A 16,599-nucleotide genomic window follows, 5' to 3' on the forward strand; every position below is an offset into this window, starting at 1 on the left:
ATCCGTGGCTCTGAAACAATGTAATTTGACGATAGTATGAAAGGCAGCCGTTTGTGTTACTATACCCTTCTGTGCTTTTTCAATATTTGTGCAATATCTGTGGTTCTGAGAAAGCTGTAATGTAATATCATGAAAAGGCCTTGTGTATGCTCCTCTCTAATGATGAAATGCGGCACTCTGCAGCACAGAGTCTTTTGTGTGTCTTGACCTGCCTGCAGCATACTGTAATGTGACACCACATCTACTGATCTCTGTTGGTGCAAGATGAATGTAAAAGCTGCTGTGTAGTATGTAACTGACCATTATTTTTTGTCACTCGCTGCAAGGTAGCTCAGCATAACAATGCTGTTCAAGGGATAAACCGAGAACACCCTCTGTCTTCTTCTTCTGTAGCGGATGGAGTGCATTCTGATGCAAAATTCATTTTGCTAACAGCAATGCTCTTTATTCCACGCAGCAGTCAATCCTTCATTTTGAGAGGCCTGAGCAAGAGAATTACATGATTCATCAAGCAGGCTACTCCAATAAATTGGATAGCTGATACAACCATCAAAATTGCCATTAAATGAATTGTAAGTGTGAAATAGAATGGTGATATGTCTGACATAGCACAGTAATAAATGTAGTGCAGGGGAGTGGTGAGTTTCTGGGAAATTAGAGTGAAATTGTCTTGACTTTGTACTTTGAGGTGGGCAAGTAATATGTTTACACCTAACAATATGGTGCAAAAAAAGAGTAATTACCGAGGAATGGGTAACAAAGCAATCAAGAGGTAACTGTTAATTAGTGAATAGCTAATGAATAGCTAATGGCACTTCCTAAAAACTGGGAACAGATAGCTACACACTCTGTTCATGAACCAGTGCTTAATGATTGGTAGATATCTGTGAATCTGCACTCTAAGCACTTTCTTAATGAATTTTTCCTTATTGACTCAGAATTATACTAAATATCTTTACTTCATGATTATCAGTATTACCAGCAGCTCCATAGGTCGCTCAGTGAGTCGGTCCACAAAGATTTCTCCACCCTTATACTGCCACATTTTTTTCTCCATAGCGTAGAAAGTAGAAAGTCATACATGCACACTGATTCAATTTTTGTTTGTGAGGTGTGCATTTGAATGCGTGAACGCGTCTATTGCAAGTTTGTGCTTGTTTGTTTCTCTTCTAATGTAGTGAACTGAGGAAGCGTTCTATTTTTTCCTTCAGATAATCAAATATCTGTAACAAGCTATGAGCTATTCATTAATTATTAGTTAGTTGCTGATTTGTTTGTTCTTCGTTCTTTGTGAGCTGCTCAGGATTTTTTTTGCACCTAGTTGTAAAATGTTCCCAGTAACAGCAGTAATGAACGCTTTGCCTCGTGCCCGTGTCAGGCGGTGGTGCAGACGGTGGACAACCTGCTGCGTCCTGAGGCCCTGGAATCGTGGCAGGACATGAACAGCACAGAGCAGGCCCACACTGCCACCATGCTACTGGACGTCCTGGAAAAAGGAGCTTTCCTGCTGGCCAACAACATGTATGGGAATCGCTTTTCAGACAGAGCGCCCAGCATCGGTAAGAAAACATTACAAATGGTGGTAATTATGTAGAATGTACGATGAAGCACGGTTTGGCCACTGTTTGTGGAATTTTAAATTTCTCCTGGATGTTGTTTACGTCTTTGACAGCGAAGAGGTCTTCAAAAAAAATTTGTGTGATTTTTTTTTTCCTCCATCAGATCTGGAGGTGCATGTTCTAAACACAGAGATGGACCTGCAGGACTTGTCCTTCCCACAGAACTACGCCAGCGACAGCACCATCCAGCTCTCAGCTTCCACGATCAAACAGTACAGTCGAAACGGTCAGCAGCCCTCGAGCAACCCCATCATCACCCCTGAAAAATTGCACTGTCCTGCGTAACCCACTCTTATGTTTCCATTTGCATTTTCATGCAAGCTTAAAACAATCTGCATGCAGTTGACTAAGTTATTGGTTCATAATAATAGGCTAATCAGATTAACAAAAGTGCTGAGACAATTTCTTTTCTTGATGGTTTCTTAACAGCAGTCTTAATAGAATAGCTGGAGAGGCGTGTAGATTACAATCGGCCCCAGTCTGACAGAGCAATCTCAGCACTCCCTCTCTTCCCCATTCCATTCCCTCGCTCCGTCTCTCCGCCATCTTATCCCCCTCTCTCATCTCTCTTGTTTCTAACCCCCCCTCCCCCCCTCTGTCACCCCACCCTTCTCTCCAGCACTCCCCTCCTCCCTCCATGGGCCCCTCATCCCATACCCTTTTCTGTTTTCTGTCTCCGCTCGGCTCTGCAGTGGGAACGAGATTAGAATGATTGAAACAAACGCACATGAAATATTCATATGGAATAATAAGAGATCTGTGAATGCTTGAGGGATGAATGTTCCATTGCCCTCCACATTAAATCTCGCTCTCTTCCACCAGTCAAAATGAAACGGTCCTTACCATCATTCTAACCTTCACTAACTCTCTCTCTCTGTCTCCCTCTCGCTCCCCCTGTCACTCCCCGCTCTCTATCTCTGTCACTCTCACTGCCATTACCATATTATGCCCCCATTTCTGTATTTGGTCTTTTTTTTTTCTCCACCTCCCTCCTCCTCCTCCCCCCTTTATCATTCTGTCTGTATCTACCTTTTTCAAACAACATCTGCCTTTTTTTCCCCCTCTTCTCTTCACATTCTCTCTTCATCTTTCTGCGTTTCTCTCCCTCCATGTGCAGGACAAGTCAAGGTGGTGTTCATTCTCTATAAAAACTTGGGATCCTTCCTGTCCACCGAGAACGCCACAGTGAAGATGGAAGTGGACGGGCCTAGCCACGACAGGAAGCGCCTGGCAGTCAACTCCCATGTTATTGCTGCCTCCATCAACAAAGAGTCCAGCAGAGTGTTTCTCACTGAGCCGGTGGTCTTCACACTCAGACACCTACAGGTAGCCAAATGAAATCCTTAACATGCGTAATTTACATTCTGACACATCCAATCGACATTTTCCTTCATCACATCTTCTGTTTGTTTTTTTTCTCCTGCAGTTGGAGAATTACTACACTCCAAACTGCTCCTTCTGGAACTACTCCGAGCGCTCCATGACAGGCCAGTGGTCGTCGCAGGGCTGCAGGCTGCTCGACACCAACAACACACACACCACCTGCTCCTGCAGCCACCTCACCAACTTTGCCGTGCTCATGGCTCACCACGAGCCCGATGTGAGTAAACAAGGGCGTGGCACACACACGGTTAAAATGGAAGCAGGATAATTTATGCGGACGTTCATTCGTGCGAGCATTAGCGTTCGCTCACTCTCAGTCACACACCCTCACACACATGCACATTAATGTATCCTCTCAAGGCTGACAAGCTCTTTGTTTTGAATTTTCTCTTTCCCTTCTTTCACTCCGACATTCGGGGAGGCACACGCTTACAAATTCATGTCCTGCTACTTCTAGCTGACATTCACATGAATTTGAATGTCATGTATTTTTTCCAGGACGTCTTGTCTCTTGTCTCTACACTTTAGCTCCTTGCATATATTTACAAATATTAAATAAAGCAATTTTTCTCTTTCTCTCCCCTCCCCCCTGTTCTGTCTATCTATCCCCCTTTTGTCTCCTCCTTCCACTGTTCTCCCATCTATCTCCGTACTCATCTCCCTTTCCGCTGTCTTGTCCTATATTTTTCCTTCTCTATTTGTCTGGATCTGCTGTGTATCTGTGTCCCTCGGCCCTCTCTTTTGTCCCAATTCCATACTCTCAACCTCTCACCTTTTTTTTTTACACCACACCACCCGGACTTCAGTACCAGGGGCGAATGCATGAACTGATCCTGTTTGTGATCACCTGGGTAGGGATTGTCATCTCCCTAGTGTGTCTAGCCATCTGCATCTCCACTTTCTGCTTCCTGCGGGGCCTGCAGACCGACCGCAACACCATCCACAAGAACCTCTGCATCAACCTCTTCATCGCGGAGCTGCTCTTCCTCATTGGCATCGACAAGACTGAATACCATGTGAGTTTTGTAGTCTGATACCTGCCAGGGATGATTTCTCTCATGAACAGAGCTCTACTTGTTTTTTTTTTTTTTTAGAAGGGAGATGTATTACTCCATTTTTACTGCTCTTTTTTAAAAAAGCGTTGCAGCACGTCGCCTCCTTTAAAACTCAGTTGACACAGCTGTGACCTTTGATGAAAGTGAATAACAGGATCAGGTTAGTTTTTCCAACTTGAAAATGACACAGAGAGTTACAGCTAACACAACTTTTTTATTGAATGGAGACTGTGAAACTAAAATTGAGGCAGTGTGTCATTACGTTACTCTATAAAACATTTACTGCGCTGAGTAATGAATTACCACTCAATAATATGCAAAGAGCCAGTCACCCAAGGGGCAGCTTTCCATTTTCCTCTCTGAATGTCCAAAACTATTACCTGATAGTGACTCTGTTCTTTCCTTGCTGTCTTTCCTTTTCATTCCCCCTCTTCTTCTCCTCTCTCTACTCCGTCTCTCGCTGCTGTTTAGATCGCCTGTCCCATCTTTGCTGGCCTTCTGCATTTCTTCTTCTTGGCTGCCTTCTCCTGGATGTGTCTGGAGGGTGTGCAACTCTATCTCATGCTGGTGGAGGTCTTTGAGAGCGAGTACTCCCGCAAAAAGTACTACTATCTGTGTGGATACTGCTTCCCCGCACTGGTGGTGGGCATCTCTGCGGCCATAGACTACAGGAGCTATGGGACCAAGAAAGCGTACGTGTGAAGACAGGCCTTTTGCACCTGCAGATTGAGAAGTAGGATTATGTTATTCCCCCAGCTGGAAATGTAATATACAGTGCTGTGTGAACGGCTCTTGCACCTCCCCGCGGACTGGCTTTTCTGAACACACTTAGCAAAAGCCTGATGATTAGCCTTCATAAGATAATCCGCTGAGACAGGGAAATAGTGCCTGACTGTGTGTGCGTGCGTGTGTGTGTGTGTGTGTGCATGTGTCTGAGTGTGTATGTATTTGTTCGTGAGCTTAGTTGCGTGTAACTCTTGTCTTCTCCTCTGTGCCACTCCAGATGCTGGCTGCGAGTGGATAACTACTTCATCTGGAGCTTCATTGGACCTGTTTCATTTGTTATTATGGTATTAGCTTTACTGTCAGACAGTATTATTCCCCTCCTTATTTTGATATTACCCAGTCAAACTGAAAGTGTTTCACCATGCCTGCTTTGTGAGGTTATTAAAAGTTCAAAGTGAGTATTTTTGGAGCAAACATGTTTATTTGCTTCTTCCTGTCTTCTGTCCGTAGCTCAACCTCATTTTCCTCATGATCACTTTACACAAGATGGTCCGCAACTCATCAGCACTCAAACCTGACTCCAGCCGTCTGGATAACATTAAGTGAGTTTAAGTTATTCAATTAGAGTCATATATCTAGGGACAAATGGTTCTTTTTCAAGAAAAACAAACTTCAGATGGGCTTCAACTCGATTCACTTTCTCTGTTTTTCCTTGTCCTCTCCCATCAGGTCGTGGGCTCTGGGGGCCATCGCTCTGCTCTTCTTGCTGGGGTTGACGTGGGCATTTGGTCTCCTCTTCATCAATGAGAACACGGTTATCATGGCCTACCTGTTCACTACCTTCAACGCCTTCCAGGGCATGTTCATCTTCATCTTCCACTGTGCCCTGCAAAAGAAGGTAACAGTGCAAGACTAGACTCTGTAATTATGAATAAGCAGATGAAATGTTGCTGAGATACATGGCTGGTTGGATGGATGGATGGATGATATTCAGCATTTACATTGAGAGTGATTGCAGTAATTACATTTTGCTGTTGCTGTGTGTTAAAAGCCTCTGTTGCTCCACATTGGGTCCAGGCTTTTGAAACTAAGTGTTTGTGTTTATGAGTGGCTTTAAAACCTCCCCACTGTGCTGGTGGTGTTATTTTTTTACAGGTCCATAAGGAGTACAGTAAGTGTCTGCGTCACTCCTACTGCTGCAGTCGCACCTCCACCACCAGCTCCCACGGCTCCCTCAAGAACTCGGGCCTGCGTGCCAACAACCGCTACTACAGCGGCAGCCAAGCTCGCCACGCAGCGGCCCACAGACAGGTGCGGGCGGGACAGACCCACACGCACAAACAATGGCACACACAAAGCAGTTCACACACAATGTGCACATGCACTTGTTTGTTCATCTTAACACATCAATCAGACCACTGTTGAGTTTCGAAAATCGTCTTTTTCTTTGAGCAAATGAAAACCAAATCTGCCTGTGCGGCAAAATGATTTCACTTGTTTTCAGTGGAAATCAGCTTGTTTCAGTGGAATGAAACGAAAAATCAATTCCCTCGAATAGAACGACTCTCTTGGTGCAATATGACATTTTTTAAGAACAATGTCAAAAAGGGTGTCAAAACAAAACAAAACAAATAGCTTTGAAATGAAGAGAAATTTCCTCACCTTGCCGGTGTATCTTTTCCCTCATTTAAAGGTCTGTTATGTAATTCTGAAGAACAAAATGGGTGTATCTGCGGGGGTTTGATTGCTGATCAATACCAATGACTCACCGATTACTTTGTGAAGCACTCAGATTTACTTAACATACTTTTCAGCCCACAGTCACATGGTTTCTGTTTGCCAGTGAGAAGGGCATCATGTGAACACCAGTGTAACATTTTGTTCACAGTGGCAGAGCAATATTAAAATATGTTACATCATGTTATATGACAAGATGTTTCTGTTGCAAACGTGGTCTAATAAGCCTCCATGCTCACCTCTGTTGTGAAATTTTTACTTTAATGTTTCTATCCATTACTGGCAGCCCTGTGCTCTCCACAGTAGATGACTCATTAATAAAGCAATCCTTTGAAGTCCCTGCACTATATATAGACACAGGCACCATAGAAGACATTTGGAAATATTGGGTATGACAGCAGATGCACACATACAGTATACACACACATTGATGTTTGTCCTCACAATCAACAAACAAGCTTTCCCACAATTTAATAAGACGCTTCAAATAACAATCGTATCAGCCACTGCGATCGTGTCTTACACATCTCGAGTTTATTAGCGCCCCTCGTGATAACATGACATAGCTGCATGGCTCTTTACCTAACGCCTCCATCTCTTTGTCTGCCGTGTTTGCCTATTGTTCTTTGCGGATTAGAGCGAGCCCCACAGTTTTGATTACAGCAGCCCCACTGAGTTACAAAGTCTACCCGCCGCGTTTCTATATTTAACTTGTTGTCTGTTTGCTGCCACTCACTGCGCTGTGCTGTGCTCCTTCTTCCAGAGTCGGATCCGCAGGATGTGGAACGACACGGTTCGGAAGCAGACGGAATCTTCTTTCATGGCGGGAGATATCAATAGCACCCCGACACTCAACCGTGGTGAGGCCTCCCTCTATCACTGCTCCGCTTCCCCTCCGTTAAGTTAACAGAGGGGAAGCGTAAACGCATAGATTCTCACACACTCATATAGATTTACACAACTGAACACAAAAACAAACAAATCGTGGGAATAGAGCCAAGGCAAAGCACGGTTATTCAGTGTTAAATGTGCACATATGACAGCGTACAGGGTGACAACATATATGTTCACATGCCAGGTGTGTTAAGGTGAGCTAATGATTCAGATTGCCTCACAGCTACACATGTCGCTTTAATTAAATAGCATATGGTTGTAGTATGGCAGGTAGGTGGTGAGCTTCAGTTTGTGATGCAGTGGCAGCCGCTGGTCAGTAAAAGCACTTAGCAGCAGCAGCAGAACTATATTGAGCTCAAAGACTGTTATGATGTGTGTGGGTGTGTTGTTGGTGTTAGTGAGTTCATGTTCCTGCCTGAACCTACACAATGAACTCCTGTTACTGTAATTAAGCAGATTTAAGTGTAGTCATTATTTTTGAGTATGTAAAGTCACTAATACTAATTGAGCTTAATCACAGCCTAGATCACATCTATTCAGTGGAAGAAAAGGATATTTTACTTCAGTAAAAAGTAGCAACACCACCCTCTCAAAATACTCCGTTACAAGTAAAAGTCCTGCATTCAGAATGTTACTAAAAAACATTTATTTTTTAAATATTTAATTTGATAATGGATCATAGTTATTTTAACATAACATTTCAGATTTAATACAAACAAATTATTGACTTTGATAAAGTAAAGAACTGCTCAAGTGTCATGGCTATATCTATTTGTTTAAAATGTGACCCTATCCACCTGAGGTGTCTCCCCTTAAAGAAGCATATCCTGCTGGAAAGATGGCCTTTGTATAAAATAGGGCTGTCTATGCAGATGAAAATATATTTGAAATTGGTGCAACATGACCAGAGAAAACTGAGAAAAATGGCTGTGTTATTCCCTTTTGCTCCAAAGGTAGAAGACCTACAACAACCAGAATGCATTGCACCACACCGGACCAATAAATGTATTCCTGCTCATTGCTGACATTCATTTGAAAACGTTTAAGCCAAGAAATAGACAATCAACAGGATCGTTGTTCATATTTGATCAGCAATTCTACAGTGTGATTGGAGTTTTCAGCCTCCATTTTCACATTACAATATGGCAACCGCTTCTGGTTTCACCGTCTGTCTTTATTACAGCTAAACAGTATGCTAAAATATGTTTCTGAAAACATTTGAGGATAGGCAGTGTAGTAACAGAATCCTGGGTTGTAGTTTATCAGCACTGTCTACTTCTGTCAGTTTGATCAGAGTTTGATGAGACGCCTCTCACTCAATACAAGAGAGAGAAAGAGAGAGAGCGGCGCCTCTCTCTCTTGATCTGACTATACTCTTTGTGTCTGTGGATGAGCGCTAACAACAATCTGTAGTTGATACAATAGCCCTAAAATTATCTAATATTTTTTTATATGCTGGGTAACTTAATCCATAATATACATCATGATTAATTAGTTGATTTATATTTTATATTAATAATCTAAACCAGTTTTGTCTTGGTCTCTTGCAGTAAGTCTGGCACTGCAGAATTACCAAAACATGTACATTTTCTCCTTTTCCTACTCATATAGGTTTGATTCCTTAGTTTAGTAGTTTAATTCCTTTTCTTGTTTTCCACATAAGTTACACAGAAATATTGATGTGTCCAGTAAAATATCATAGAATTGCAGAGTTGTGATTCCAGTATTATAGCAAAATACTGTAAAAGCAATGCACTATAAATCTCCAGCACTCGTTTGAACTCCCCTTAGCCTTTTTTGTAGTTGCACTGTATTGATCCCATCCAAACACACACTTTTTTTTCTTCTTGCCTGAATGCAGTGACGCACACATCCCCTCTGAACTCGACACAGCACATGAACAGCGCACTTACAATTATTTAAGACCCGGAGCAGTGAGAAATGTGTGTGGAGTCACTGATTGTCTCAGCCTCAGCAACTGGTGGCGTCACTGCCGCATCCTTCAGTGACACAGACACAATCAAGGTTGGCTCAGGTTCTGGATTGGGGGGTGGTTGGAGGTGGGGGGGGAGGGGGTGTTGTTGATGATGACACAGAGGCAGTTGCTAAATCAGCCGTCACTCTCTATGCTAATTTCATCCATTTTCTTTTTAATGAACTGATTAGCGTGTGAGCGAACAGGGGGTAATTATTCTAATTGAGGAGAGTGACAGGAGCAAGGCAGGGGGTGAGGAAGAGGGGTGCCACCAGTGAGCAGGATGAATGAAAGGTGTGTGTGTGCGTGCACGTGTGTGTGTGCGCGTGCGTATGTGTGTGTGTATGATATCTGTGTATGTGTACGTGTGTGGTCGGGCGGGTCGGTTTCCAGAGCTTTTTCGTCACGATAGAGCAATCACCAGGCCTGGTGGAGACACAATGTGGATCATTCCATGTTGTGCTGTCAAACACAAGCAACTGTGCTGTGAAGCCTTTATTTTCTGTGCTTCTGAGAAAAGTTTGTCAGTTGGCAGAAAGTGAAAGGGGAGCGCGGGAGGGAGGGAGAAGAAAAGAGAGATACAGAGAGAGGCGCTATCATGGAGGAGTAATTAAAGAGGCCAAATCTGGAGAGGAGAAGCTGCGCCGTTATCACTGGCATCTCGGATCTCTTTGATTCCTCCACTTCACTTCTTTATGAACCGCAATCTCTTCCTGACAATAGTAATGTGTCCAGAAGACGGCATACACACAACCACACAGACACATACGCACACACAGCCTCCCATGATTCCCCCTGCCCTACTTTTTCTCCCCACTTAAAGCTAGTTCCTTTAATTTTCTACAGGATATTCCTATGAGGTATACACAGACAGCTAATCCCACCTAATTTAGTGTTGTTTGTAAAAAATTCTGGCAGGAGGAACTGAGAAAATGTGGTTGAGTCAAGACACAGCAGAACGAGCCAGAGAACGCAGGGAGAGGGGTTTGTGTGGCATGCCAGAAAGATGGACAGGGGAAGTGTAAGAGGGGTGAAAATGACAAATAAATAGCTGTGCGTGAGTGCATATTTTATGGGTTTTTTTAGCATTCCCTGCTCCCTTGCTGTGTGATGAACGGTAGGCGTGAGACCTGAAGGTTGCACTTTGCCTTGGACCACTCTCCGTCATGCTGTCCTATTTTTAATTTCATGGCATTTCTGTTTGAGTTGCCTCAGGCTAGAGCCATACATGGGCATTATACAACATTCTCAGTGCACCATTTCTTTGAATTATATTTGTCTTGTAGTGGCATTCACATTTCACTGGAAAATTAACTGTGTTTCAATGACTGCACCCCCTAGACTACATAATGGCATGCATTACTGTTCTCCCCCATCTGACTACATTGTCAGGAGCCAGAGGAAGAAAAAAAAAGAATGGCAATGCTCCAAACAGTACCTTTCCCCTGCAATTGTATTTTTACTCAAAGGTTACAATCAGCAGGCATAAACATCGAGGGGAACACTGTGAAATGCATTACTGCAGAAAGCACCAGCATAACAAAAATAGCCCCATCTGAATAAACAGTAAATATTTTTATGATTCCAGATGTTATTACTGAGTGTGGAAATTTCCAAACGTTACACCTATTGTGAAAAGTGTTTCTGCTTGTGCCTGCTTTGCATACACTCGAGGAAAAGATAAGAGCCTATTTATACTTATGTTTGTGTCTCGCAGCTACCATGGGCAACCACCTTTTGACGAACCCGGTGTTGCAGACTCGTACTGGTACCTCTCCTTACAACACTCTGCTAGCTGAGAGCTTCACCCCGCCCTCACCTGGCGTCTTCAACTCTACCGGTTAGCTCCTCATATACTCCTTTGTGTGTGTGTGTGTGTGTGTGTGTGTGTGTGTGTGTGTGTGTGTGTGTGCAGTCTTGTCAGCATGTGTGTGTATACAGTATGCGCTCAGCTTATCGTCCCTCTGTCTGTTACTCTGTCACTGGGTATACAGTACACAAACTCACTACTGTACAGTATAAGGCTGGGAAATGACGCCTTAAAATAATAATGTGATATTTTAGGCTGTATAGTGATACACAATGTATGTGTTGATAATTTGAAATCTCCTCAAAAGCACTTCATAAATGTATAAATATATTTACATTTACATGCTGATATATATATGTATATATTGTATATTTTGGGCCAACCGATTATCGGCCTAGCCTATTATCAGATCCCATATTTAGCATTTTTTCGATTATTGAAATACTTTTTTAAAAATCTGATCACTGATAAAAACAAGTTGATTTAAAATTGTGCTACTTGGCTCTGATGCAGCATACTGTAAAAGTTAGCAAATAAGTGAAGAAGTGAAGTACACTATGCATCTAAAATGTAGTGGAGTGGAAGTAATAAATACTCAAGTACAAGTACTTCAAATTTGTACCCAAGTACAGTACTTCATTCAACTACATTCCATCACTGTGGGTATCATTATTGCAATAATAATAACAATAGGAATGACTGTTGGTACTTTTCACAAAATTTTAACACAATGAGATTTTTGATAAATAATCATCAGTAGTGTGGATATAAATAATAAAACAGTCTGGTAAGTTCAGAAAATGACATAGTTTTACTGTAATTCAGCCTTTAAATCCAGGAACACTTCTGCCTCATCACGATATACCGATATACACAACCTACGATGATATAATGTCTCATATCACAATGATGAAATAATATCGATATATTGCCGAGCCGTACTACTGTATTTGAGTGCTTGCACATGTGTGTGTGTGTGTGAGCCTGTTTGTGTGTTGTGTTTTTTCCGACTATGTAGCTGTCAGACGGATTCACTAGGCTGAGCAGAACAGAGCCAGACAGTGCCTACAGCCTAACCAGCCATCTGGTCAGATCTTGAATCTTCATGGGAACAGCCACAAATTGATTAGAAGTTTAGCTACAGCTGTGACTGCCAGAAATCTCGAGGACACTTTTCCTCTTCCCAGACAGAAAAAGTAGTCAGCTTAAATCATGACGGCCATAGAAAGGGATCAGACAGCTCACTGGCCAGGGACAGTCCATCTGGGTGGAGGTCAGTCAGGTGTGAGTGTTCACTATAAGTGCCTGTGTGTGTGTGTGTGTGTGTGTGTGTGTGTGTGTGTGTGTGTGTGTGTGTGTGTGTGTGTGTGTGTGTGTGTGTGTGTGTGTGTGTGTGTGTACCGGCTTCTATCTCAGAGTGGGGCTCTTTAAACAGCCTAATGGCTGTTTTATCTCATTGCTGCAGTCCCACACCACTCTTTGGATGCCTATAACTGCTGAATTAGACATGTTCTGGTAATTGCTTCACTACAGTACTAATATTCACTTGGTAAGCAAGAACTGTCACTGTGTGTGGCTGGTGGCTGGCTGAGTGTGCACCCGCTCAGTATCAGGCCCCGTGTCTGAGGACTGAAATTTAAGGCAGCGTTTCTGTTAAATATTTTAAAGCCTCTCCGCACAATACGTCAAGCCTGATGGCCACAGGCCTGGCAGCCAAGACATTTTTAGAAGGGAGTGGGAGAGGAAGTAGGGAGAGCACTTCATTAGAATGTCTAATTACCCACACCACCACTGGAGAAGAACGCTGATTAAAGTCATTCTACACATTGAATTTTAAAAATGAACACACTTCTGACTTTTGGGCAGCTGATTTTTTGGGTTGTGTTTTTTGGGCTTTACTGAGTGACGGTAATTTGGGAGAAAAAGCAGAACGTCTTCGGTGTGTTGAAGGGGGACTCGTAAAATAAACATCACGTCTACTGTACAAGTATGAATTATGTATGTGTGCAGGTATCACTGACAGAAGTAAATAAATATCCAGAATATTTTCTGTGGCTCCGATGTAAATGTTGGAGGAATATGATGTCAAACAAACAGGACTAAGTCTGCATAAATCAGAGTTAATGTTCTGTGAATGTGCAGAGAGTTGGGGGGTTGGATGTGAGAGTGAGAGAGACAGAGATAAAAGAAAAGGGGTGGATGGACAAGAATATTTTTTTTATTCCTTTAATGGTTCCCTTTTGAAATGTCTTAAAAAGGAATTCATCAAGTTAATGTTGCATCATTAAAGAACACTTACTGACGAGTGTCTTTTTTTTATTTTATTCACCCCACATGACTTTCTCTGGGATACACAGGAACTTTCCGTGACCCAAGTAAGTGTGATTCACCTCAGTTCAACATCACTGTAAACTACTCCAGCTCACAATCTTCTGTCTGATATGGATTCTTCTGCTCTTACTGACACTAGAATCTGACTGTATGATAATAATGCCTCCGTCTTCTGTTTGTGTCCAGAGAGCACGTTATCTAAGGCCCGTGACCCCTGTGGTATGGAAACTCTGCCCTTGAATGGTAACTTCAACAACAGCTACTCCCTACGCAGTGGCCCAGGGGGTGGAGGCGGGGGCAGCTGTGACTTCCTTGGTGGCGGGGGTGGAGACAGTCCCCCACCCCAATTCAATACTCACAGCTCGGAGGCCATGGGAGGCGGAGGCATCCGACGAAATCTCTCTGATGCCGCCGCCTTTGAGAAAATGATCATCTCTGAGCTTGTGCACAACAACCTGAGAGGTGGTGTCGGAGGAGGAAGTGGAGGCGGGGGAGGTGACGTCGGGGACAGGGTATGTGGCAGCCTGGCCAGGGGACGTCCTCATGGTGGGGTTGGTCGGGGTACGACGGGGGCAAGGCCAGAGCCGTCCATTGGCATGGATGATGACGAGGACTTTATGAGAGAAGGGCGACAGCGGACCCCGCAGGATGTGGAGCTGCTTTATAAAGCTCTGGAGGAGCCTCTGCTGTTGCAGCGCGCCCAGTCGGTCCTCTACCAAAGCGATCCAGAGGAGTCAGAGAGCTACACGGCCGACCTCACCGAGAGCCTGGGCCACAGCGGCCACAGTGGCCAGAGTGCTGGCGGGCAGGGAGGCAACAGAGCACCAGACTCCCCTGCCCGTGACTCCCTGTACACCAGCATCACCAACCTGCGAGACTCACCCTACCCCGACAGCAGTCCTGAGCCCCTGGAGGTGGTGCCCCGTTCGGCCCAGCCCCCTGAAGAGCTGTACTACAGCTCAGGGAGGCCAGCCCTGGGCTCTCGTGGGGCCCCCATGCAGACCTTCTACCAGGCCCCACCCCGGAGACCGAGCGGGGAGGGCCACCAGGCTCAGGAGCCTGCCCACAACGAGGGAGACGGACAGATGCAGCTGGTCACCAGCCTGTGACTGGAGCCTGAAGGAGGAAGTTGGGGACTAATGTGACGGCCAGAGCCGCCTCCTAGCCCGCCTCGTTCTCGTGTCTCTCCACTTTCTGCTTGTTTGGTTGCCTTTCTTTCTCTTGACTTTAATTTAACTAACAGATGAGCAAACAGAGTGACCTTCAGGGGGAGTCATGGCTGACTCTGCAGAATCAGCCTTTATATTTAATCCTCCCCTGTCTTATGGAAAGGAGTGACGGGTGTTTTTCAGCAGAGCATTCATCGGCTCTTTCCGATCCCAGTCCTCCCCAGTTCCTTTGGTACCCTAAGGCCAAGTCCAGCACTCTGAATGTACCGATCCACCCCCTTTACCTTCAGATAATTCAAAACTTTAAAACTTTGTTAAAGTTTTTTATGTAATTTCTCTTCAGACCTGCCTCCGGAGATGGGATTATCATTTTATATATTTTCTCATTTCCCTTTCGTACCATCTATAGGTCTTTTTCGAGTTGTCATTTGACAGGAGTAGTTAGCTATGGAGACAGGGAATATAGTACACTATTATAACCTGAAAAATATCTCACAGAAAGCTCTTCATTGTTGCCAAAAATATCTTTTATTGAGCCAGAACAGAAACTAGAACATTCAGAAAGCAAACACACGCACACACACACACACACACACACACATACACACACACACTCACTCATCCAGAAGTGCTCATTACTGAACATCAGAAGTGAAAACAGTACTCCATCTAAGTAAAAGGGAGCAAGAGCTTTTGTTCCTAGCAGGCAGTGGGAGCTGATTCAGAGTAGTTGCCTTCATTTTCTCTTGCTGTGAATCGACGACTATGTACAGAAGTGGAGTAGAGGCAGAGACGGAGACTGAGGAGGCGCTGCACCCCCCCTCCAGAGCAGAAGGACTGCATCCATAAGACTGGCCAATCCTCTCCACTGTTCTCTATGGTTGTTTGCTTTAGGCATTTGAAAAGTTAAATGACTGCCTTGCTATTGTTTTGACGAGAGTATTCAATTTGTTGACTTTGGGTCTGCATCCTCTGGGGGGCTGCGAGAGCGGACCAGTGTCGCCCCCTCCCCCTGTACCTTGCTGTTAGAGACTAGCCAGTTGAAGTGGACTTGTTTCCTGTATGTGGCTGTGACAAGCAGGACTGTAAACGTCGCAAACGCACTGGTCGACCAATTGGTATAACCGTGTACATAGGAACCACACATGAATCTACTTTATTCCTACCATGTAAATAGAGACACCAGATGATCAAAAGCAACAAAAGGTAACAAATACTATGAAAAATGACTTCTTGTACTGCAACAAACCAACAAAAGAAAAAAATAAAATGTTTTGGACGTTGTGACCTGAATGATACACTCTATCTCTCTCCCCCGTTGCTCGATCTCTCGCTCTCTCGCTCTTGTGCCCCAGCACTGTGCCATTCAGTGAAAAATCCTTTGTGGTCCAATGGAGAGAGAAAGGCAGAGAGAGAAACAGATTATAATGTGTAGTAGATTTTATTTATACAAATGAGAAATGGAACAAAAAAAAAAACTCCTGGCACAATTTTTATGTAATATAATCCGTTACATGTTGTTAATGTTTGACCTTTGACATCCCCAGGGTGGAGTTGCCGAAGGCAGCGGGGGGCGGGATGTATGGGGCAAGCGAGATAGATGTCGTCAAATGTCATACTGTGCCTCACAGGCACGATAAAGCATTGTGTGTGAACGACAGCATCCATAAAGTGATTTGGTTTGTTCTTGTATTATTTGGAAGATATAACCAGATGGCATACTTTTAACAAACATGGGTTTTAGCATGTATAATGATGACATTTGTTTTGCTATCAGAGAATATTGCATTTGCTGTTTCTTAAAGATAGTTTCAGCATTACTCCAGAGCCTAATGTGACAATTCATTAATTTTCCTGTGTGCATGTGTTTGTGTGCATGAGTGTAAGTATGAATGTGTCT

At 43.8% G+C, this 16,599-nt stretch overlaps 1 protein-coding gene across 1 annotated transcript in view; it reads left to right on the forward strand.

The window, feature by feature from the left end:
• adgrl1a (adhesion G protein-coupled receptor L1a) overlaps window positions 1-14,639 on the forward strand; it is a 51,556-nt gene extending 36,917 nt beyond the window's left edge. Inside the window, exons 12-25 of the mRNA XM_073494269.1 lie at window positions 1,379-1,559; window positions 1,723-1,845; window positions 2,737-2,945; window positions 3,046-3,219; window positions 3,809-4,018; window positions 4,529-4,749; window positions 5,061-5,127; window positions 5,294-5,385; window positions 5,513-5,681; window positions 5,939-6,094; window positions 7,284-7,380; window positions 11,107-11,229; window positions 13,557-13,574; window positions 13,717-14,639. Coding sequence (XP_073350370.1) covers window positions 1,379-1,559; window positions 1,723-1,845; window positions 2,737-2,945; window positions 3,046-3,219; window positions 3,809-4,018; window positions 4,529-4,749; window positions 5,061-5,127; window positions 5,294-5,385; window positions 5,513-5,681; window positions 5,939-6,094; window positions 7,284-7,380; window positions 11,107-11,229; window positions 13,557-13,574; window positions 13,717-14,639 — 2,763 coding nt within the window. The remainder of the gene's footprint in view (window positions 1-1,378; window positions 1,560-1,722; window positions 1,846-2,736; window positions 2,946-3,045; window positions 3,220-3,808; window positions 4,019-4,528; window positions 4,750-5,060; window positions 5,128-5,293; window positions 5,386-5,512; window positions 5,682-5,938; window positions 6,095-7,283; window positions 7,381-11,106; window positions 11,230-13,556; window positions 13,575-13,716) is intronic.
• The last annotated feature ends 1,960 nt before the right edge of the window (window positions 14,640-16,599 follow it).

Source organism: Pagrus major, chromosome 23 (assembly GCF_040436345.1).
Source record: "Pagrus major chromosome 23, Pma_NU_1.0".
Classification (NCBI taxonomy): Eukaryota; Metazoa; Chordata; class Actinopteri; order Spariformes; family Sparidae; genus Pagrus; species Pagrus major.